The sequence below is a fragment of the Podarcis vaucheri genome, assembly GCF_965113315.1.
Source record: "Podarcis vaucheri genome assembly, chromosome: 2".
In the NCBI taxonomy this organism is placed as follows: domain Eukaryota; kingdom Metazoa; phylum Chordata; class Lepidosauria; order Squamata; family Lacertidae; genus Podarcis; species Podarcis vaucheri.
The window spans coordinates 17,026,907-17,050,471 of record NC_138760.1 but is presented as its reverse complement, the minus strand read 5'-3'; the positions used below and the strand labels follow the sequence as shown (position 1 = coordinate 17,050,471).

Below are 23,565 nucleotides of genomic sequence, written 5' to 3'. Positions count from 1 at the left end.
GGATTATGTTTCTTTCTTTTTTTGGTCTCTCATCTGGCCCATTGCCAACAGCAGTCACTGGCTCAGAACTTTCTCTCATTTTCACCTAAGCCAATTAAATAGAGCTGGGTGTTTTAAAAGTACTGCCAACACTTCCCACTAAATCTCTGGATGATCTTTCCCTGAAGTTCCATGTAGATGCTAAAAGGTTTGGGGGCAAGATAGAATTCTGCAAAATCCTTAAGATGTCCGGAACCCATCTGGAGGATCCCTCCTCCCAATGTTATTGGACATGAAGGGAAAGTATGTAGTTTGGCCTAACTGGTCCACATCCCCCATCCTGCAGTTATTTCCCAAGTCCAGGCAGTGCTGTTGTCTAAAAGCAGATCAAAAGGAATGGGGGAAATGTAGGGAAGTATGGACCTTTAGGAGAGGGATTCTGGCAAAGAGCTAACTAACACAAGAGTAAAATTCAGGGATTTAAAAGTTAAAGGGAGATGCTTCCCCTTCATATTTACTTTTCTAGCAGAGAGACATTCATCGTGCATTAGTTTGGATTTAGGCTATGTGATCAACTCTCAGTAACCAACTAACAACCCAGTTATCCAAGTGGAGGAAGGAAGAAACTACTCTCAAAATGGATGCAAGGTTTTGTGTTCAAAAGCATCAATGTACTTATATGAGATCTTTTCTACAATCACGTGATTTGCCACTAAAAAGTCAAAGAAAGCAAGGGCAGCCTGTCACTGGAAATCTTCTTGAAAGAAAGAGAGGGCACCTTCTCTCTTCCCCCCTCCCTCTTTCTAATACAAGAGCTTGTATAACAGGAATAATCTATATTGGTTTGTATTATACCAGCTATAAAACACACCTTGGCTTCAGTGCCATGTTTAACCAATCACAGAAGCCATTTGTTGGCTCGTATATTACAAAGCAATAGAGATTTAAGGGATAATGGTTATAGTGGCAGAGTATACAAAGCAATAAACTACTTTTGGAGGTTGGTTAAATGCCAAGTGGTGCTGAGGCTTCAGTGCCATAAACATTATTTCTATTATATGACAAGATAAGAGGATACAATAAAGCACAAAGAGGGGGAGTCATTTTCTGGCCTCATGCAGGTTCTGAGCTTTTGATTTCTTGGATGTTCTGCAGATGACACCCTTAGAAGCATAGGCTTAAGGGGAATAAATTCTCCGGGAGGTGGGTTTAAAAAGCAGACAATTGTTTGAGGAAATGGCTTGTATAAAAGTAGTGATGCGATCAGACTCTAAGTGGTGATTTGTGGTAAGTATTAAAAAGTGAAATGTTCCAATTTTTTTCCTTGGTAGCTGTCTAAATTCTCTGCCTTCCAGAATACAGCCAGTGTTACTGCGCTACTCATAAAAAAATTTCTATACTACAAGGCAGTTGTACTGGATAAAGCACACTAATGACAGCCTTCTATTTTAAATACTTTATAACACCATCTACAAATTTCATATGTTTGGAATTTTAAAAAGTGAGTGGAAAGGGAATTCATAGCGTTAACATTGAGCTGCTATATTTTGTGACAGCCAGACAATGAGTGAATTGCACCTTTCAGTTGAGTTGTGGTTTTTTTTTAAGCTAAAAAAGGGAGGGTTGATTTGTTTTTAGTTTTATGGTACTGCAACATGCTCAGTATGTCCTGTGGCAGATCTTGGGTATCTTGTCTATTCAAGGGATGTGGGTTGTGTGTACCCTGCTTAGGGTTGTATTGATGGCGCAGATGTTGCAGAAGCACCCTACTATGTGACCAGTTATATTTAATTTTGCCGGCCACTAAAATACACTAATCCAAAAAGCATCTACAAGCAGATGGTGGTGAGCTGAGCTGTGAATTGAACATGGGGTGCTTCGCCGTGAGCAAAAAACAAACTGATCCCACTCCATCTGCATCCCTGATGTGGCAATTTTATTGTGTGAAATGGCCATCAGCTCCTTTCTCTACTGACGGCAATTTTATGTCTCTAAGACAGTTAATACAAGAGTGTATTTCAGTAGGTCTAATGAGAAGGTTGCATCATTATACATTTTTAAGTCAATACCTTTCTGCTTTAATGACATCGCTAAAGTTTATTGCTCACATTCAGCTCCACTGAGGATGTGTTTTATTATCTCAGAGTATTTTAAATAGCTTTAGAAGATTATTTTAAGTAGCCATTGGGGATGCCCAGTATCTCTGCCAACTATTTGGATCTATTTCACTTGACACTTTCGGCTAAAACACAGAGCTGCTTCTTACAACAAGTTTTCTTCTGCACAGATATCACAGTACTGCCAAAATGTCTATGTTAAACTGACACTTTCCCCTTTAAACATTATGTACATGAAGCTTGCTATTACAGTCTGTACAGAGGGGCAATTTTATTAGTCTTGTGTGAAAAAGTAAAACTTATGTAAATAATGGAACTTTATCCATTTGGTTGGATTACTATATTACTGTGAATATACAGAAATAAATAGCCTGGGGGAAAGGCATTTAAGCCCACAATATAGCTATTTGGGTACACTTTGACTGTATCTGTTTCTCTTCAATATCAGTATATCAATAAGCAGAAAGCCTGATGTTCAGAAACTCATCCGAGCTTGTATATTAAGGCAACTAAGAGCAGGAAAGGCCAACAGACCACCGATTTCCCCAAAACGAAAACACCTCCCTAACTCTCAAATACATGTTATGTAAATATAAAGTATTCTACAATATTCTTACTCCAGAAATTGCAACTCTGGGTTTAAAATTATATGGCAACAGGTTTAATTTAAACAATAGCTTTCAAACTACCAGTCCAAAACAGCCAAGAACCTTCCAGAGATAAGACTATGGAATAGATTTCCTTGGAGGTTTCCAAGGCAAGGCTGGCCAAACAGCTATCAAAGTGACTTTAGGCTGTGGATATCTTGTCTCAGGGCAGGAACTGCCAATGGGCAGTGATTAAATGTGATTATACTATCCTACACATGAAGTGCTTAGGTAGCGCTTGAAAAACAAACAAACCGCAAACCAAAGGACAAAAGCCTTAGACTTGTTTCTCTTCAACTACATTTAAACAACTCGTTTTGAGAGCATAGTCTGTGTGCCAATGTGATGTAGTGGTAAGTGCTGGAATTAAACAGAGGAGAACTGAGATTAAGCCACTGTTCAACCACAGAGCTTATTGGGTGATCTTGGGCTAATCGTTATCTCCCAGCCTAATTTACCTCAGAAGATTATTAAAAGAATAAAAGCTATGGATCACAACCACAACCCCTGAAGCACTTTGGAGGAAGAATTAAAACAAAAAGAATCTGTCTCCACTCCAGCAGATATTAGACATTTGTTGTCAGTGACTAGGGGCAATCAAGTAGTAACAGGATGGGTACTAGCACTACCGCCATTGACACCCCATTTTCAAACTAGGTTTCCTGAAGACTTTATAAGGCCTGTTCATACACCTAACAGTAGGTGCTTGAAAAACTCTGGATCCAATCTGGATTTATGTAGAGTTTACTCCTTAGCCTTTTAGCAATGCAGCAGAGGTTTAGGATCAGAGATTTCCTTCTCCTAGACAGGCTACTTTCCCAGGCTGATGAGCCCCCTGTGCCCCTCACTCCCCTCTACAGTACATGCAGAAACCACGCAGAAACCACTTTCTTGATCACTGGACCCAGTTTTGGTATTGTCCGCCTAATCTGCCAGGACCTGTCTTTGCATGCAGGGGAAGCCCCTAATTGATGAAGAGTTTGAGACCCATCGGCTACTCTCACCTGGTTTAGCCAGTCAGCCAAAGCCATTCTTGGGGTGTGGCCGCTGTTGCATGCTGACAGCTTCTAGGAGCTACAGGCGAGAGCTGACTGCAGGGTGAGGACCAAAGGTGGACAAACTATCCCAGGAGCATGAGGTGTCCTCCACCAGAGGTACTACCCCTCCCCTAACCCCCCCATACACCCCAATGTTTGACTAGATGGCCAAATAGGTGGGCTTATGAGCGCTTCAAACTGGAATTGGAAGTCAGTTAAAAAAACCCACCTTCTTTAAATTAAAATATATCCATCTACAAAGGATTTCAGATGGTACATTCTAGGTGAAAACTGAAAGGTTTCAAAACTGTTCAGAGGACAGCATTTAATATGTTTTTCTTTGCAACCACGAGGGCTAGACACATACCCTAAAAAAGTTGAAGTTAATGTGACTTAGAACTGTATACAGTCTCGGGCACAGGAAGTTTTCGATCCCCCTGCCTCCACTCCCTCTAAGAGACACATTCTTGTCAAGCAACCACTTTAGGGCAGGAGCTGGAATGGAAAGATTGTCACCTGTCCTCTTAGAAAAGAAACTAGATAAACGACCTTCAGCTGAATCTTTTTAAAAGAAGTATATGCAGCACATTTAGAACTCAGCTGTGTCACATCAAGCTTACTGCTGGGAAGTGATCATGTACAGAATCCAAAAATAACAGCCATTAAAGACCTAGCAACCAAAAACATGTTTACAGGCCCATTAAAAGCCCAGTAGCTTGGATTATAGGGTGGAGGGGATAGCAAGCTCATCAAAATCAGTTTTAGATCACTGTCCCTTCATCACAACAGCACTTTCCAAAAAAACAATAGAATGGAAGAAATTGGGAATCAAGTTAATTGATGCCACAAATGCTGCAATAATGAATGATCATTTCATATTGTTAACGTGCTTTCAAGACGGAAGTGGAAAGGCTTCGCAGCAATACTTTTCAGCTTGTATTTCAAATTTATTTCACTTGCTCTTACTTGTTCCTGCTCTTCCCTGACCACACCAAACACTCCAGTAAAGAGAAGGGATGGCGGAGAATTTTGTTTGGTTCACATTTTTTCAGCATATTGATCCAATATGTACCCCCAATAACATATTGGGCAGTATTCTACTAAGAAGTCCCATCAATGTAAGGGTCTGCTCTTGAGTAATGGGTCTCCCCCCCATGCCACCCTGTGCCCTCCCCAAATCTGCACCAGAGTTGGGGGAACGCCTAGGACAGCTTGGGGTATAGAGAGGTGAAGAAGATTCCATTGAACAAGCAGAAATCCTTGAACTGGTGGAATGACTGCCTTGGTGCTATGCTGGATTTGATCCAATCATTCTGTGGATTTAGCAGCCCTTCAGGTTTTGTGATACTATTATCTACTTATACAAAAACGGTATTTTTATCAAAGAATTGTTGTGTTTTAGGGTAAAGTATATTTAGAAATGTGTACTCGGAGAGAATATACATATTTAGATATGTTCATAAATAGAAATTTTTCATACATGTGTTAAAAAAAATCAGATTAACATGGAAACAGGGATTTATGAAGATATGTAATGATAGTAGTAGTAGTAGTAGTAACAACAACAACAACTTATACCCCACCCAACAACAACAACAACAACTTATACCCCACCCATCTGGCCGGGCCTCCCCAGCCACTCTGGGTGGCTCCCAACAGACTATTAAAAACATGATAAAACATCAAACTTTAAAAACTTCCCTAAACAGGGCTGCCTTCAGATGTCTTCTAAAAGTCAGATAGTTGTTTATTTCCCTGACATCTTATGGGAGGGCATTCCACAGGGCGGGCACCACTGCAGAGAAGGCCCTCTGCCTGGTTCCCTGTAACTTCACTTCTTGCAGGGAGGAAACCACCAGAAGGCCCTCGGAGCTGGACCTCAGTGTCCGGGATGAATGATGAGGCTGGAGGTGCTCCTTCAGGTATACTGGGCCGAAGCCGACATAAATGACATTAATACATGAAATTGATAGGCACTGGGAACAGACTGATCTACCCATCCTTAATAGGAGACAGGCAGAGACAACTAAGAGTTGAAGGCAGTAATGCTTTTGAATGCCAGTTACTGGAAACCATAAGAGGGCTCCTCTGCTCAAAATCCTTCTTGTGGGTTTCTCACAGGCATTTGGTTGGCCACGTTAAGAACAGGCTGCTGGATTGGATGGGTCACTGGCCTGATCCAGCAGCCTGGTTTTACGTAAGAACCACTAAGTATATAGGAGGGTGTACTTTTTAGCATCCACAAACTACAAACCAAGATTTCATTTCATTATGACACATTATAAGCTGAAGTGGCAGCATAAGACATTCTGTTCCTCTCAGACTACATAAAAAGCATATTAATGGATGTGATGAAACCATTCCATCTTTCAAAGTATTATGTACATTCCTGCGCCCCATCCCATATGCATCATATTATGCAAAATAAATTAGTTCCCAATTGGAGAAAATAAAAGGGGATGCATTCATTGTATGAGTAGGATTTTCTTTTCCCCCCTTTTGAATGGAAGGCAGAAGGAAAAGAAAAGGGGCAAATTGAAGACACGGTTTCTCTAAACGTAGGCAGATAAACCCACCTTTGAGCACACCATTCTGAAGGCTGATAGAAAGCTCATCAAAGAAGATCCCCACATCAGATTAAAAGGGGAAAAAAATATGTTGGCATGTACAAGGAACTTGCGGTGGATGACAGTAGTGAGCACTGACTGGTCACATCTCTCAGACATACAGACAACTGCATGGTCTTGACATGCGTATAGTATTTTCCCCCTATGTATTTACAGATCTATATCTCTGCTACCACTCACAGAATCACAGTTGAAGGGACCACGAGGGTCATGAAATGCATAAATCTTGTGTCCATTGTGGGGCTCAAACCCACAATACTGAGATTATGCTCTACTGAACATATACAATAAACTTGCTAGAAGTGCACCTGCAAAACCTTGCAAGAGAAAGAGGCTACTCCATCAAGCCACAGTGCTAAACTGTTTGCTGTATTAGTTAAGTCTTAGTAAACTTCCAGTCACTGAGTTTCTTAGGCTGGAGTGTGTCCTTGAGCTGTGATAATGCTGCTTGCTTACCTGGATGGAGGACAGTTATGCGTAAAAGCCTTCAGCTTAGGCATGGCTGGAATGTAACCTCCCTTTTAAAGACAAGTCATGCTCATTGCTCTGCCCCCCCCCCACTTTTGCCTCTCTAGCATGTGGCCCCCACTGAGTAGTTCTGCTCTCCTTGAATACATCAGAGAAATAACAACTTCAAAAGGCTCTCCTTAATAACCTATCGCACTCTCGCCACTGATGAGGTAGGGAGACTGTGTGCAGGACAGAGTGAGCGAGTTTGGGTTGCCAATGCCCATTTCAGCCATGCTTACTGCTGGCACGAGGCCTTTGCAGGTTTAGCCAACAGTGAATGTGCCCCTTGGACCAAAGAAAAGACTGACCCAGCACTTCAAAGTATAATATAGCGAATATAGATTACAGGGAGACCAGTTCATGAAAATGCTGAAATGTACCACATTGGTGCAGCCTTCTCTGTGGCACCAGTGTGGAGAACAGAATCCTGGCAACCCTGGGAGCCGGATGCTTTTGCAGAATGCTTCTGTACTCATGACTGGCTGGAATGTTTTGCAGAACGAAAATGGTCAGTGAATATGACTTTACAGAGAGGAAAAGAAAAAGGGGGAATTGGGTATTTTTGTTTTGTTAAAAGGAAGAGAAAGTGTATTAATGCAGATTTGGAATGAGTGAGTCATTGGGGTGCTTCAATTTTCCGCCAATTGCTTTCATCGGTCACAGGTAAAGTATACCATGCTGCCTGTATGAATAAAATGTCAAAGCTGCTACACATTTTATTACATACATGTATACTGCATGAAGACTTCATTGTCTAATATGTGTCAAACCAGCATAATCTGTTTTGCTACCATGCTAGTAGCCCAATCCAACACATACATTTAATAAACAGATACATTATAAGCTGCTTTTCAAAAATATCCTAAAGTAGCTAACAAATTAGATTGTGTGTTTTCTTTTTCAGGCTTGTTTGACAAAAGAAGAGAACATTAACTGGAGATCAGAATAGGGTTTTCCCTTTCCAGGCTCCATGGATATTATTGGGGATGTTGGTTGGTATACCAAAAGAACACCAGTACGGCACAAAAGCCAGGCAAATTTCATTACTTTGGAGCCCTTGCACTTGGTCGTAACTTGGATTTACGCACTGCAAATCCTCCGATCTGATTACCTCCAGTGATCACGTAAAACACTGGCTTTAAACTCTTTGCCTTAGTGATAAAACAGCCACTTTGATTCACAACGATACACTCGTAATAAAGTATACTGTAAACGTACCTGTCCGCAGCCCGGGGCATTGCACACAAATGGCCTGTCGTCTCCCATATTTTTTCACAGCTGAGCTACACAAGACACACACAAAAAAAGCAAGGGGTGGGAAAGAGGAGAGAGAAAAATAATTTAATAAAGTGAATACCACCAATTATGTCACACTTTTTAGGAATACAGTTCATCTGCAGTAATAATAAAGAGGGGGGGGGGTAATACAAGATGGACCATTGCTTTAAGGAGCAGGGAACACCTAGAAAATTCCCAGGGCTACTGTCCATTCTATTGTCGGCAAGCAGGGGTGACTACAAAGAAACAGTTCCTAGATTGCACCCTGAGTTAAAGTCCTACAAACTGGTCCTGCAAGCATAACTCCATTCTGCCAAACAAAAAGGATGGGAGGTGGCAATGGGAGAGTAGAGTTTTTCTCCAAGTTTTTCCTGGAGAGATCTAGCTCAAATATATGCCAACACAGGATTCACACAAAATTACCACACCCTAAATATTTTCTTAAAGGGACGCGGGTGGCGCTGTGGGTTAAATCACAGAGCCTAGGACTTGCTGATCAGAAGGTCAGCGGTTTGAATCCCCGCGACGGGGTGAGCTCCCGTTGCTCAGTCCCTGTTCCTGCCAATCTAGCAGTTCAAAAGCATGTCAAAGTAGAAGCAGATAAATAGCTACCGCTCTGGCGGGAAGGTAAAACGGCGTTTCAGTGCGCTGCTCTGGTTCACCAGAAGCAGCTTAGTCATGCTGGCCACATGACCCGGAAGCTGTACGCCGGCTCCCTCGGCCAATAAAGCGAGATGAGCACCACAACCCCAGAGTCGTCCGCAACTGGACCTAATGATCAGGGGTCCCTTTACCTTTAAATGTTTTCTTATGCCACTCTAGCACATGCACGGAAATGCACAAAGTAGCCTTTCCTCGTGAGATGCTTCGGGGCAAGTCATGAGGGTGATACAAGTCACGAGTTCAAGAGTTGCCTCCAGCCACCACCTGAATGCTAATGGACCAGGCAAAAGTCCCACAACACACTTAGACCAGACCATTTGGATACATTTCATGAATGGACTTGATCCCTCAAATAACCACTATTCATACACACACGGATATTCCATTAGCCAACTGATTAAAGAAATCCAGGCATCCATCCCATTTGGGAAGGGGGGATGTCATTTAGCAGTCACAGAAAGAGTCAATGGTCCAGGCAACAGAAAAGGTGTGGAAGCCAAGAACAGTCTAATCACTCTTCCATTTCATCCCCTCCATGTTTGTTTTGCAGGTCCCAGCCCCTAATTCTGATTTGCTGGATGAAGAGGGGTTTTTTTAAATGCCATACATTTTTTGATCATCCTTATTCTTGATTCCCCTGTTCTTGATGTACCACAAAAAGAGGTGCACTTTTCTAAAAATGCTCTACAAACAGACATGTGCAAATAAGTAGCAAGGAGATAAATCCAAGGCCTCTTGATGCACATACAATATATTCAGTGGGAGAGAGCAAGAAATTGTAATTAATTAAGGGATTTTAGGAACGGCACTCCATTTTACAAGGCCATAATCTGGCTCCCTGGTGGATAAACTACAAGACTGATGGCAAGAGTAGTTTGTCACCGACAATAGCTGAGGATAACAAAGCATCCGTCCTGTTATGCTGTAAGTGGAGCGATTCTTATTAATAAAAAAGAAAGAGTAAATAAAAAAAACCTTATCATGTAAAGTCTAGAAATTATGGTTCCACCCCCCATTGTTTTTTAATAGCAGGATTTAAAAAGCCGTAATAAAGCAAACTTTATCCCTTTGGGGAATTTGCTACTCTGACATATTGCAGCTGTTTACATTTCTTCCAATCATCTCCAAACGCAAGTTGAGGACCTAGCAGTCTGTCAGAAGCTGACAAATATTAGCCACTGAGGCATAATTGCAGCCATTGTGGAATAAAAATGTATTCAGAAACACAAGTTCTCCTATGTCTGCTTTGCATATGCAAATTCCAAGGCTAGACTGCCAATGTGCATCCAGTTAGTTGCAAGGTGAATTAGATGCGCCTTTATAGACGACTTCCTGGTTTCCTCTAAATTACAGTTCCCTGCAACTTCTGAACTGGTAAACTGTGGTTTGAGCAATCCCTCGAAATAAGGATCAAACCATGATTTACAATTCTGGTTTGGAGGATTATTCAAAACCACAGTTAACAGTTGAACATCACAGCAAACTGGGATTTGCAATGTAATGACTGAATTAATAATAATAATAATAATAATAATAATAATAATAATAATTCATTATTTATACTCCGCCCATCTGTCTGTGTTTTGCCAGCCACTCTGGATGGCTCCCTACAGAATATTAAAACCACGACAAAACATCAAACATAAAAATCTTCCCTAAGCAGGGCTGCCTTCAGATGTCTTCTAAAAGTCAGATGGTTGTATATTTCCTTGACATCTGATGGGAGGGTGTTCCACAGGACAGGCACCACTACCAAGAAGGCCCTCCCATAAACTATGCTAGTTTAATTATTTTTTTTATAAAATAAGAGTTCTCCTACTCTGGCAAGCAAAGCACACACAATCTCATTAGCAGCATGCTTCTGCTACTGAAAGCGTAGAATGACCCTATCCCCTTAATTTTAAACCTAACCTTAACCTGAACTTAGTACGTACAGCAGTATGAAGGAAGTGTTTATCAAAGGTATAACTCTTTAGGTATAACTCTTCGGAGGCCAGTGCAGAGCCAATGTTCATAAGTCACAGGGTTTAAGAAGGGCTGTGGGATTGTTCAAGTTGCCCAATGTGTTTTTCAAAAAATGTCTATTATATTCCCCTTGTTTTGCAAGCCCTGAGGGCACCTGGATTTTCAAAGGTTTTACATGACAACACATGCCCCTGTGTAAAAGGGAATAAACTCAAAAGTGGTTTCGAAACATCACACAGTATGGGCTGCCCTGAAAACATGCAGTCACTAGTGCATTGAGCTCACAGCATTTATATATCTGGTAGTGGCTGAAAGGGAGGCTTGTAGGAGCCTGAGTAGCAGTGATGCATGCATCTTGCAAACTTAAGATTGCTTCAAAAAGGGGTTTAGATACATTCCAGGCAGATGAGACGATCAGTGGCTTCTCGTCATGTAGTCCCTTCAGTGCTAGAGGCAGGATGCCTAAATACAGTGGTACCTCTGGATGCAAATGGGATCCGTTCCGGAGCCCCGTTCGCACCCTGAAGCGAACGCAACCCGCGTCTGCATGTGGGTCACGATTCGCCACTTCTGCGCATGGCGTCATTTGGAGCGTCTGCACATGCGCGGTCGGCGAAACCCTGAAGTAACGCGTTCCGTTACTTCCAGGTCATCGCAGAGCGCAACCTGAAAACGCTCAACCTGAAGCAATTTCAACCCGAGGTATGACTGTACCAGTTCCTGGGAATCACAGGTGGGTAGAGTACTGTGGCACTCATGTGCTGCTTGTCAGCTTTCCATAAGCATCTGGTTGCCCGGTGTGAGAGCAGGACCCAATCCTTTAAGGCTCTCCTTACATTTTTGTGCACATCCCAATGTGGCAAACTTCCTTCAGGAGTTACCAAGCAGCATTTTGTTGAAGGTACTTTGTAACGCCCAAAGCTGCTTCCTCTTATGGAGGGAGGAAGCGAGCATCTGATTACATCCATGCTCTATTTTAGGAGACCCAGTGTGGTGTAGTGGTTCAGAGCGGTGGACTCGTAATCTGGTGAACCGGGTTTGCTTCCCTGCTCCTCCACATGCAGCTGCTGGGTGACCTTGGGCCAGTCACACTTCTTTGAAGTCTCTCAGCCCCACTCACCTCACAGAGTATTTGTTCTGGGGGAGGAAGGGAAAGGAGAATGTTAGCCGCTTTGAGACTCCTTCAGGTAGTGATAAAGCGGGATATCACATCCAAACTCTCCTTCTTCTTCCCCAAGACCATCACACAGGGCTTTGGTATGAATGAAAGTACTGGAACCACATGACCCAACAATGTTAAGGCTTGTATCCTTGAGGCAGAAAAAACTATCCACATTTCAGTCTGCTTCCTCAAAAGAACTCTTCTATTGGCTGTTGCATTTTTGGCACACCACTCCTCTCTCACCATGTTAGAAGTTTCACATGCTGAACTTATGGAACATGACCTGTATGCGCTCATTTGAGTATGCCGTCAGATTATATCAAATTTAATCTGATTAAATTGCTTCAATGAAGTCTAATTTTAGTAACAGACAGGACAAGACTATGACTAGATACTTGGGAATATAATGTCTTTGCTCCTGCACCAAACAGGTTTGTTTGTTTTATTGCTTTCAGCATATACATGTTGAAACTGCAAGAACTAGACAAAGGTTAAGATATTCCTGGTAGGTTTTGGAATACAGCCATCACCTTTACTAAGGTAAAGCTTCTACTTCCAAGCACATGCGACTTTTCCCATCTATTTTGTAATTTGTTGCTACTATTACATCAGCCCTTTTTGTGTCAACTGCTAAAATGTTAGAACCAGGGGTGCCAACTTGAATAAAGTATTGTGGGGGCCCAGGTAAGCCATGCCCTGCGTAATCGATCACATGATGCAGTGCACACACACACCATTTGAATGGGAAAGCCCATCAACTTCAGCACTCAAATATTTTATTGTGGGAGCCAAAGCCCCCGTAGCCCCTAGGAGTTGGCTCCTACGGTTAGAGCAAAACCAATCTCTTAATTGTACTATCAAGACAGCAGATTTAATACATATTGACCAACCTGGCCATCCATCCAAAAAGCCCTTCTTGAGTAAAGCCTGGTCATCAAGTGAGCAATAGTAACAACAGCTTAACCCAATGGAGATATACAAATAGAGGGAGGGGAGACGAAATATTTCGCAAGGAGTTAGCATACTCTTCCCATACCCATCAGTGCAACTCCCTAATAACTTACATGAACTGTAATGCTTCTCTTAGGCTTCCTAGGAACTCAGTGAGTTTTCTTTAAGTGCAGTATTGTAGATCTATACACAAGGCTGATCTATACTTGCACAGAGGTCAGAGAGGGTGCATGTGTCGTGCAGGGACAGCCTTCCAGAACTGTATCACTTCAAATTTCAGCAGTGGTACCACATGCATGAAGGCTCCTTCATGCTGAAATAAAAATTAATTTCTACATAGAAAGTAGCAAGTCAGGTACAATAGCTTTGTTCTCACTTTCTATTTTTATATAACAAGGGAGGATATCTTTCCCGTCTCTCCAAATCAGAGAGAGCATTTCAGAATACAGTACCTCACCACATCACCGGGTCATGTGGCCAGCATGACTAAGCCGCTTCTGGAGAACCAGAGCAGCGCACAGAAATGCTGTTTGCCTTCCCGCTGGAGTGGTACCTATTTATCTACTTGCACTTTGACGTGCTTTCGAACTGCTAGGTTGGCAGGAGCAGGGACCGAGCAACGGGAGCTCACCCCATCACCTTCTGATCAGCAAGTCCTGGGCTCTGTGGTTTAACCCACAGCGCCACCCGCGTCCCGACCCTGCATGTGCAGATCACCCCACAGAAAAACCCACATTACTATTTTTAGGGGCAGGATTCCCATCAGTGGAAGCCTTGCACAAGGACTTCTGTTTGTACAAGGGGGCTCTCCCCACCCTTGAAACCGGCTTGGAGGGAGTCTGGAGAACCCCCAGAACAATGCATGGGGAGAGGAAAGTGGGCTTGTTCTTTCTAGCAAGCATAAATGTTTGACCTGTGGAACAGCCACTTTAGTGCAACACTGAACTACTCCCCAATTCTTTTGTTTAAAGTCTTGGACTTGTGTAGCTCAGGGCCTTGGGAAACATTAAGCAGTTAATTTAAAAGAGAAATTCCCACTGAGCCTAGGAGATGGTCCGTGAGGGTTTACTCTCAATGGGGATGTCGCCCCATCTTCAAACAGCTGCAGTAACTTTTTGTTAACCCTGGAAGCTAGGACCCAAACCAATGGATTTAAAGTATAAGAAAGGAGATGTCGACTAAGTATTCGGAAGAACTTTCTGATTGTAAGAGCTGTTCAACAGAGGACTTATTTGGAAGGTGGTGGACTCTCCTTCCTTAGAGGTTTTTAAGCAGAGGCTGGGTGGCCACCTGCCATGTATGATCTAGTTGAGATTTCTACATTGCAGTGACTTGGACTAGATGACCCTCAGGGTCCCTTCCAACTTTACAATTCTATGAAAAGGGATGAGAAGTTGTGCATGCAAAGTTTCAAGATACCTGGTGCTTATGAGCTTAATTTGGCTTTTATATCTGTTATCTCACTTTTTGAATGGTGTGTGCCTAAAACAGCTCATAAAGGGGGGGAAAGCCTTTAAAAGATTAACAGTTGAAAACTATGAAGTTTACGGCATGTAATGCCTTAAGAGAGAATTTAATGAAAATGATTTATAGGTGGTACATAACTCCAGTCAAGCTTGCAAAAATCTATCATTTGCCTGATAATAAATGCTGGAAATGTAAAGAGACTGAAGGTACATTCTTTCACCTTTGGTGGACATGCCCAAGGATTAAGAACTTCTGGGAGATGATTTATAATGAAATGAAAAAGGTATTTAAATATACCTTCCTCAAGAAACCAGAGGCCTTTCTCCTGGGCATGGTCGGCCAATTGGTGCCAAAGAAGGATAGGACTTTCTTTATGTATGCTACAACAGCAGCAAGAATACTCATTGCAAAGTACTGGAAGACACAAGATCTACCCACCCGGGAAGAATGGCAGATGAAGCTGATGGACTACATGGAGACCAGGGAGAAGAGTCGGTGGAAGAAGATTGGAAAAAATTTAAAGTTTATTTACAGAAATATTGTAAAATTAATGAATGTTAGAAGGATGCTGGAATGAAGTTATATGGCCTTAGCAGAAATGTTATAAAGAATTAAGTAAAAAATAGTTGTTAATGGGTTAAAGATAAATTATAGAACAAAAATTAAGAAAGATGGAAAGGATTTGCTGAAATAGCTAATTGAACAAGAATACAAAAAAGGGAGGTGTGAGGAGGTCGATGATACAAGTAAATGAAAGGTAGAGATATAGAGATATTGGATGTGTTTTTAAAATGTTTTTGCTATTTTTGTTGTATTGTTTTTTTCTGTTTTTCTCTTTATTTTTGATGTATTGTGAACTTTTTATTGTTTCTTTTTTCTGTAACTATTATACTTTTAATAAATATCTTTTTTAAAAAAAGATTAACAGTTGAAGACAATAAACAATAAAAAATGGGCCTATAAGAAGAGGTGACTGGGGGGCAGGGAGATTTCAAGACAAACTAAAAAAACAAAAGACATGAAGAATTTATCAACTACAGTGGTCTAGACAAAAAGGTGAATCCTGCTGCTCTGTTGAGTCAGTACATTGGAAGGAGGTATGCAAACTCTTAGTTTCTCCAGCAGTGTCTATTAACTGGTTCACAAGGCTGCAACCAGAAACACTGTCACCTCATAAATCCACATTGAAATAGCCTTTTTCATTACGGCTTCTTAAAATATCCAGTTTTTCCAAGAATGTGAAATTTCAAGTAAATCTGTCTTCTATAAATTCTACAGCATATGAAACTGTACTTGCATTGTTTGGGATCATACCTACAGCATGCTATTTAACAGCAAGGTTAATCTATTGCCAGATGCCAACTTCTAAATATTATATTGTCAGAAAAGGAAGCTAAGAACAGGAATGGAAAATACTTTAGATTCACAGCTAAGAATTCATTTTACCAAGGTCAACTTAATTATACCAGGAAACCTAGCCAGAGGGGGAAATGTCTCTTGCAGACTTTTAGAAGCTACCTGGAGGCAACTGAAACCCATCCAATTGAACCAGGGCAGGATCTTATTTCAAATTAGAAGACATATTTAGGTTAACCAAAATGTAAAGTAGGAATGTGCTAGGTCTGCTAAACTAGAAGTGTCTTCAAGGAACATACTAGCTGATAAAACACAATAAGTTGGCTCAAGACAAGTGAGCTAGGACAGGTCAGATCAAGGGAAAACACCTCAAATTTAAAAATCTTATTGTAGCTGTCTCTGATTCTTTACAGGAAGAAGATATTTGAAAGGAAAGAAACAAAGATCTGTTCTTACCATGTATAGGCAACTATGGGAATACCAGGCTAAGCAACAGTTTTAAAGACCCTGTACACTTCATAAGAAAGTAATTTCGTTGTCCCCGATGGGGACAATGGCAATAAAGATATTATTATTATTATTATTATTATTATTATTATTATTATCATCATCATCATCATCATCATCATCATTATTCAGTACCAGAGCTCCAGAATCCACATGCTCAGTCAGCACTGACAATGTCATGGGGCAGTCTCATCCCAATTAGCATCTTGCATTGCCCCTCCAATAACACTTAGTTCCCTGGGTCAGATGACAGCAATAGCCAAAGGCACAGGCAGCAAGCAGGGAGTACACAGTACCGGACAAAAATAATCTTCACCCACTTCCTTAGAAAAGGCAACTTTCTTGCTGAAACAATGAGCCCTGCCTAGGAATGCCTAAAAACAGAGAAGCTTCTGCAACAAATAAACATGATGCTGAGAGTAGTCAAATAGGGGTGCTCCTGGAACCATCTTTGTTACTCAAGGCCCAGGTGACTTTGGAAGCTGGGAGCACCACTGCCTGGTTTCAGCTGGTGCAATCTCCAAGATAGAATACCACAATGTGCTCTTTATGCGGAGATCCTCTTTAAAACTGTCTAGAAATTGCAACAAGCGTAATATGTTGTAGCAAGAATGCTGGTGGGGCCAGCAAGCCACAAACATATTACAAGTATTTTAAAACAGCTAAACTGGTGGCCAGTTGCTTTCCAGGCCCAATGCAAGGTGCCATATACAACCCTCAACTAATTGGGACTCAAGTACCTGTAAGCAGTGTTTGAAACTCCCATTGTTCTAGGTGCATTTTGAAACAGGGAATTTCATTAGCGCAAGCAGTTTCTGAGCTCTGGGCGCAGTACTGCGCAAAAGATTTCAGATTAAAACTGCAGAGTGGAAGGAAAAGAGGACCTTTTTCTGCCTCCCCACTTCTAGCTACTCGCTGAAGATTGGAGAAGAGACCCTCTTAAGAATATTAGGGGTGGGGGTGGGCAGAGGAAGGACTAGACCATGTGAAAAATGAATATTTTAGCTGCAGTTCATTCATTTTCAGTTTTGTATTCTTGTTATTTAAAAAGTGCACCATTGTTGCGTTGTTAGATTCCGTTGTTGCGCCCATAACCTAGGTTTAAGGTGCCATTTAGCTCCTAGCTTTCATATCTCAGTTTCTTACACTGCCTATTAGCATGCCTTTTCCTATATTGACCTGCCCATGCTTTGACATCAGCCAATGAGGCTCTCCTGGTGGTGGTCCCCTTCTTGGTATGATGTAAGTGGAGGTATCCGGAACTCCCTCCCTGCTGAGGTGTGTCTGGTCCCCTCTCTCAATAGTTTCAGGTGGTTAATTAAGACACATCTTTTTCAGCAGGCATTTGGAGCAACGGAGACCAGATTGTTGTAGCTGCTGCTATTAGTAATTGCTCTTTAGTAAGCTGCTACCTGTTTTTAAAGAATTTCACTACTTTATCAGTATTTATGTGTTGTAACCTGCCTTGCGGCTTGTGCAAAGGGTGGTATAGAAGTCATATAAATAATTAAACCAGCTTAGGTTCTGGGAGGGCCTTCTTGGTAGTGGTGCCCGCCCTGTGAAATGCCCTCCCATCACATGTCAAGGAAATAAACAACTATCTGACTTTTAGAAGGCATCTGAAGGCAGCCCTCTTTAAGGAAGTTTTTAATGTTTGAAGTTTTATTCTGTTTTTAATGTTCTGTTGAAGGCCGCCCAGAGTGGCTGGGGAAACCCAGCCAGATGGGCAGGGTAGAAATGATAAATAATAATAATTTATCATCATCATCATCATCACTACTACTACTTTGACAGATGGGCAAACAAATGGGCCTTCGGGGCCCTCAAATCCCTACACAAAAGAGGAAGAACTGAATAATTTGGTTTCTGGGCTGTATGTTCCTGCAGGAATCACAATAATGCTTTATTCCAGAGGATAGTGCCAATAGCAGCCAGCCACCCATAGCAAAAGGGGCACAAATATCATATTGGATCAAAGACAAGAGCAACTGCAACATGACTGATATTCTGCAAGTGTAATTCATATAACCTTCCACAAGGGCATAGTCTGAAGGTATGTGACCACCTTGCTAATGCTAAACAGCAAATGTGATGACAGAAGAGTAAAAGCAATGGCATGGAAAATCTAAGGGAGCGACCACAGAATAATTTATTTCTTTTGCCCCGCAAAGCCTCCCAGGTAATACCATTTTGGAGAAACAGATAAAGTTTCTGAATACCAAAAGTACACTTTCATTTAAGTACACTTTCAAATAGGATTTTCAAACTGACATCACATTACATTTTGCAGTAAGAAAGGCCAGGTTTTCGTTCCAATGAAAACAATTGTGAAAATAAGCAAAACTCCCTACTTCAAAGATTTGCACACAATGCTCTCCTCAGAAATTTCAACTGTTGCCTCTGGTTGGGCCAAGACATGACCTAGGGATCCCTCACAAACCCAGCCCAGAAAATCCCACTACATGAGACATCAGAATGCATTCAAAAATTTATTGCCAGTTGACAGCAATCCCATTTACAACTTCAAAGCAAATGTGTTTTCTTTCATTTGATTCCTTCATTTAGCATAGGCTTTATAAACAGTTATTGGGAAATTTATAATGTTTCTTTCAAGTATCTTTCTTTCAAGCAATTTCAGATTCTGGTATGTTGTCAAAACCTTGAGAAACCATACTAGCTATCACACTTGCTTTGCTCACCAAACACACATAATATTATCTCACGAAGGAAGATACTAAAACACAAATCAAAGGAATGCGGGGAAGGCAGAGAAGCATAGAGTCACAGAATTGTAGTTTGTACACTTTTGGCCCCCACCCTGCATTTAACTCTAGTCAAATATTGGGGTGTTAGGGGAAGGATAGGGCCTCTGGTGGGGGACACGCTGTGCTCCTGGGATAGTTTGCCACCTTTGGTCCCCACCCTGCAGTCAGCTCTCGCCTGTGGCTCCTAGAAGCTGTCAGCATGTGACAGCAGTCACACCCCGGAATGCCTCTGACTGGCTGGCTAAACCAGGTGAGGGTAGCCGATGGGTCTCAAACCCTTGGTGAGTTAGGGACTTCCCCTGCATGTGAAGGTGGGCTCTGGCAGATTGAGAAGATGAGACCAATAGCAGGTCCAACAGTCAAGAAGGCGGTTTCTGCACATGCTATAGAGGGCAGGCGGGGCTGGTCAACCTGGGAAGGTAGCCCATCTAGGAGAAGGGAAACTCTGATCCTAAACCTCTGCTGCTTTGTGGGATATCTTCAGGAGAAGAAACCCTACATAAATCCAGAGTGGAGTCCCTAAGATGATTGGATGGTGCCTTGAGCTCCTCCTTCCAGCAACTCCTGCAGCCAAGCTGGTGCCAAACGTATTGCTCTTGATTCCTTTGAACATCAGCGAGGCCGAGAATGGGGGTCTTGCCATCTCAGCTGCCAAGACGCTGCCCTGGCTTGCACAACAGGGAGGTTGTTTTGCTGCTGCTAATGCAGCAGTTTGACCACCCCCAGAAGCACTCTGCATTGTCTCTTGAGACAGATGGATGCCAACAATAACAAGGCACCACCTCAGTAAAAGCTTTGTTCCACGTCCCTGGCACTTGAATCTCTAAAGTGGAAGGTACACCAACAGATTCTAGATCTCAGGAGAAAGCATTTAAGGCCTTTTTGGACATAAATCTCAAGAACCTTGAATTGGAGCAAGAAGAAACCCATGCAGACAAACAAGAACTGGAGTTTCTTTTTGTGACCAAATCAAAACCAGAGTTACACAATTATGAGCGCTGCTGTTTATGTAAGGTCTTCAAGAAAGCTCCTCTTAGGGCACATTGCTGTAATGTAGTATGGAAGTTACAGGTGCTGCTGGCCAGATTGGGAGGCAGAAACCATCAGTATAATCCAGTCAAAATGCAGGGCCCATTGATTTCAATGCTTAAATACCCAAGCTTATAATCTTCCCTGTTAAAAGCAATGCTATGTAAGAGTTCAGCTATGGCTGGCTGTCATCCCACTTTTTAAAAGAGATGAATATGCACTGACTCATTTGCCTCAAGTTTATGCACACTAGCTAATTTTTTTTAATTTTTAAAAAATGAATATTTATTAGCATTTTCATAAAGAACAAAACATATAACAACAAGCACAAAGATAAACAAAGAAAAAACAAGAAAAATACAAAAATCGAAAACATAAAAAACAGAACAATTAAAAACACCTGATTGTTCACACTAGCTAATTTTATTGGCACTACTCCCTCACAATTATCTTTGAACACCATTAGTACTCAGACATATGATAATAAACAAACCTAGGTTAAACCTCTTTGATGCTATTGAATTATGGTGCTGGAGAAGACTCTTGAGAGTCCCACAGACTGCAAGAAGATCAAACCGATCCATTCTTAAGGAGCCCTGAGTGCTCATTGGAAGGACAGATCCTGAACCTGAGACTCCAATACTTTGGCCACCTCATGAGAAGAGAAGACTCCCTGGAAAAGACCCTGATGTTGGGAAAGATGGAGGGCACAAGGCGAAGGGGACGACAGAGGATAAGATGGTTGGACAGTGTTCTCGAAGCTACAAACATGAGTCTGACCAAACTGCGGGAGGCAGTGGAAGACAGGAGTGCCTGGCGTGCTCTGGTCCATGGGGTCACAAAGAGTCGGACACGACTAAACAACAACAACAACAGGTTAAACCTCTAAAAGACAAAACACAGATAAAATCTGGTGAGATTACCAGACCAGGCTTCCTCAACCTCGGCCCTCCATATGTTTTTGGCCTACAACTCCCATGATCCCTAGGTAACAGGACCAGTGGTCAGGGATGATGGGGATTGTAGTCTCAAAACATCTGGAGGGCTGAGGTTGAGGAAGCCTGTACTAGACTATGGATAGGATTCAACTAATGAGTTTCATGAGCTGAAACCCTTGTGCAGTGCCTTACAATGAGGCTGAATTCCTCCCTTAAGCGGCAAACGTGTCAGCAGACAACTTCTTACTTTTTACATGTGGTAAGAGAACATGTTCTTGCTAGAAAGAAAAATTGTGAGTTCGTAGTATAGGAAATGTTACAGTTCCCTGTAAGCTAAGAACACTTTGATTACCGTAAGCCATAAAATGACTTCTTCCTACTTTGCTGTCAAAAGTGCAAGAACACGCAGGCATAGCTTGCCTTGCAAAAGCAGTAAAATCTCTCCCAGTAAAAATGCAAGGAAGGAAGTATGTGCTTTGAAATAGGCTCCAAAAAGAGTATCACTCCTTAACAATGTTTCAGAGGAAACACAATTCAGCAGAATGTTCACTGAACCTTCTGAAGTACATAGGAAAAAATATTGGCCAGAAGGAGCTGATCTATGGAAAGAGCCAAGTGCAAGTACTTGTAACTTTTGAAATCTACCTACTATCCTACAGGAGTCCCCAAATTTGCATTTCTCCTTTGCCCCAAAGAACATACAAATCGTACACATTCAAAAGCTGTTGGTTGGCACATCTGTCTGTCTCAAGAGACAATGGAGTATGCCTCTAGGGGTGCAATCAAACCTCTGCATTAGCAGCACCAAAGTGACCTCCCCAGGGCACAAGCTCTGAGCAGTGTGTATGTATGTATGTATCCTATCCTCTGCTGTGCATCTTCTGTTTTATAATAAAGGAGAAGATTCCAAATTACCCCTCAAATCCCACAACCTGCAATTAGAAAATCTACTTAGCAAAATGAGGACATTTTTGGAAGCCTGTGACACTGCGTGCCCACTGTCCACCTTTTGTCTAAACTTTGAAAGCTAGAAACTTTGCTTTTACAGCCAGAACACAATATTCTTAGAACTCAAAACAATGGTACCGGATTCTAAGTACTATTGGAGAATTGTCCAAAATTGAGCAGGCCTAAAACTGCATTAAAATTATACTCCTAAAGGTTATTAAACTGATGGCCTCCTTTATAGAAGGCAATACTTTTTGTACATGTAAGCATTGATTTATTCAAATTTTTTATATCCTACTCTTTAGCTGAGAAAGCTCCCGCAGTAGGCTACAAAAGCAATGCAACACAGTCCCATCCCACAGGCTTACAAAAGACATGACAGAAAAAAGGAAAACGGGGTGGAAAGTGAAGAGGAAACAAGCAAACTTGGGTACCTTCTTCATGTTCTTTTAATGAACGGCATGGATGGAAGTGGGCTGCTGCTCACAGTTCAAAAACAGGGCTTTGTAAGCAAAATCTTGCACCCCTCAGCAAAGGGAGACAAGACTGTTGGTCCATATTTATTTTTAAAATATTATTATTATTTATTAAATTCAGACCTATAGCAATATACGTATATGTGTAAAGGTAAAGGGGCCCCTGACCGTTAGGTTCAGTCGTGGACAACTCTGGGGTTGCAGCGCTCATCTCGCTTTACTGGCCGAGGGAGCCGGTGTACAGCTTCCGGGTCATGTGGCCAGCATGAATAAGCCACTTCTGGTGAACCAGAGCAGCACATAGAAATGGCATTTACCTTCCCGCCAGAGCGGTACCTATTTATCTACTTGCACTCTGACGTGCTTTCGAACTGCTAGGTTGGCAGGAGCAGGGACCGAGCAACGGGAGCTCACCCCGTCGTAGGGATTTGAACCGCCGACCTTCTGATTGGCAAGCCCTAGGCTCTGTGGTTTAGACCACAGTGCCACCCGCAACCCTCAACGTATGTATACATACCAAAATAACCCACCCAAACCCATAAGTTGGGGAAATAATAACAAAATACCATAAACTCTTATCCTAGACTACTATTTATATAGGTGATAAACAGTTTGCACCAACTGAAACGTTTTACACAGTAATGTGAGGAGTCCTCTATTTTTGTTTTCAGCCATATATGTAGCCCATATTTGATTTTTTTTTACTGTGCATGCAGCATCTTGTTATAAAGTCTTTGTGATACCATTTGTGTTCACACAAACAGGTTTTGAAAACATTCCATCTCAGTATTGTTTCCTCAATATAAATATTTCCCTGTTATATTTAGCAAGCTACCTTTCTGTTACAAAATGCCTGCTAACTTTTACTGCATGAAAGCACAACACTGGTTGGAAACCAATGCATTTTCCTAAAATCCCCATATGCCAAATTTGTCAATGGATTTCCCTGTACAATACATAATTATATTTCCCAGAAGCGTTTTAATATACTTCATAAAGAAAATGAAACCAATCTTAAGGCAGCAGCTAATGACAAGCAACAGAAGTGCCCAGATACAGTAATAGGAATCAGAATCGTGGTTGGAGTTTCAAATATCTTTAATCAGGAGAAACTTTGTAACAGCTTATCCCAGACTGCAGACT

At 41.8% G+C, this 23,565-nt stretch overlaps 1 protein-coding gene and 1 long non-coding RNA gene across 4 annotated transcripts in view; both read right to left on the bottom strand.

Annotated features, from left to right (window-relative positions):
• Positions 1 to 20,929, bottom strand: part of LOC309526660 — a 98,017-nt gene extending 77,088 nt beyond the window's left edge. The window contains exon 1 of the long non-coding RNA XR_014216801.1: positions 20,689 to 20,929. This is a non-coding gene — a long non-coding RNA (uncharacterized lncRNA). The remainder of the gene's footprint in view (positions 1 to 20,688) is intronic.
• The window catches only part of LOC309526480 (cyclic AMP-dependent transcription factor ATF-7), a 103,964-nt gene that overhangs the window by 71,524 nt on the left and 8,875 nt on the right, over positions 1 to 23,565 (bottom strand). For 2 of the 3 annotated variants that reach the window (XM_082212619.1, XM_082212621.1), the window contains exon 2: positions 8,136 to 8,200. In XM_082212619.1, the coding sequence (XP_082068745.1) occupies positions 8,136 to 8,183 (48 nt within the window). In that variant the 5' untranslated portion in view covers positions 8,184 to 8,200. The remainder of the gene's footprint in view (positions 1 to 8,135; positions 8,201 to 23,565) is intronic. The other variant, XM_082212620.1, reaches the window with a different exon arrangement.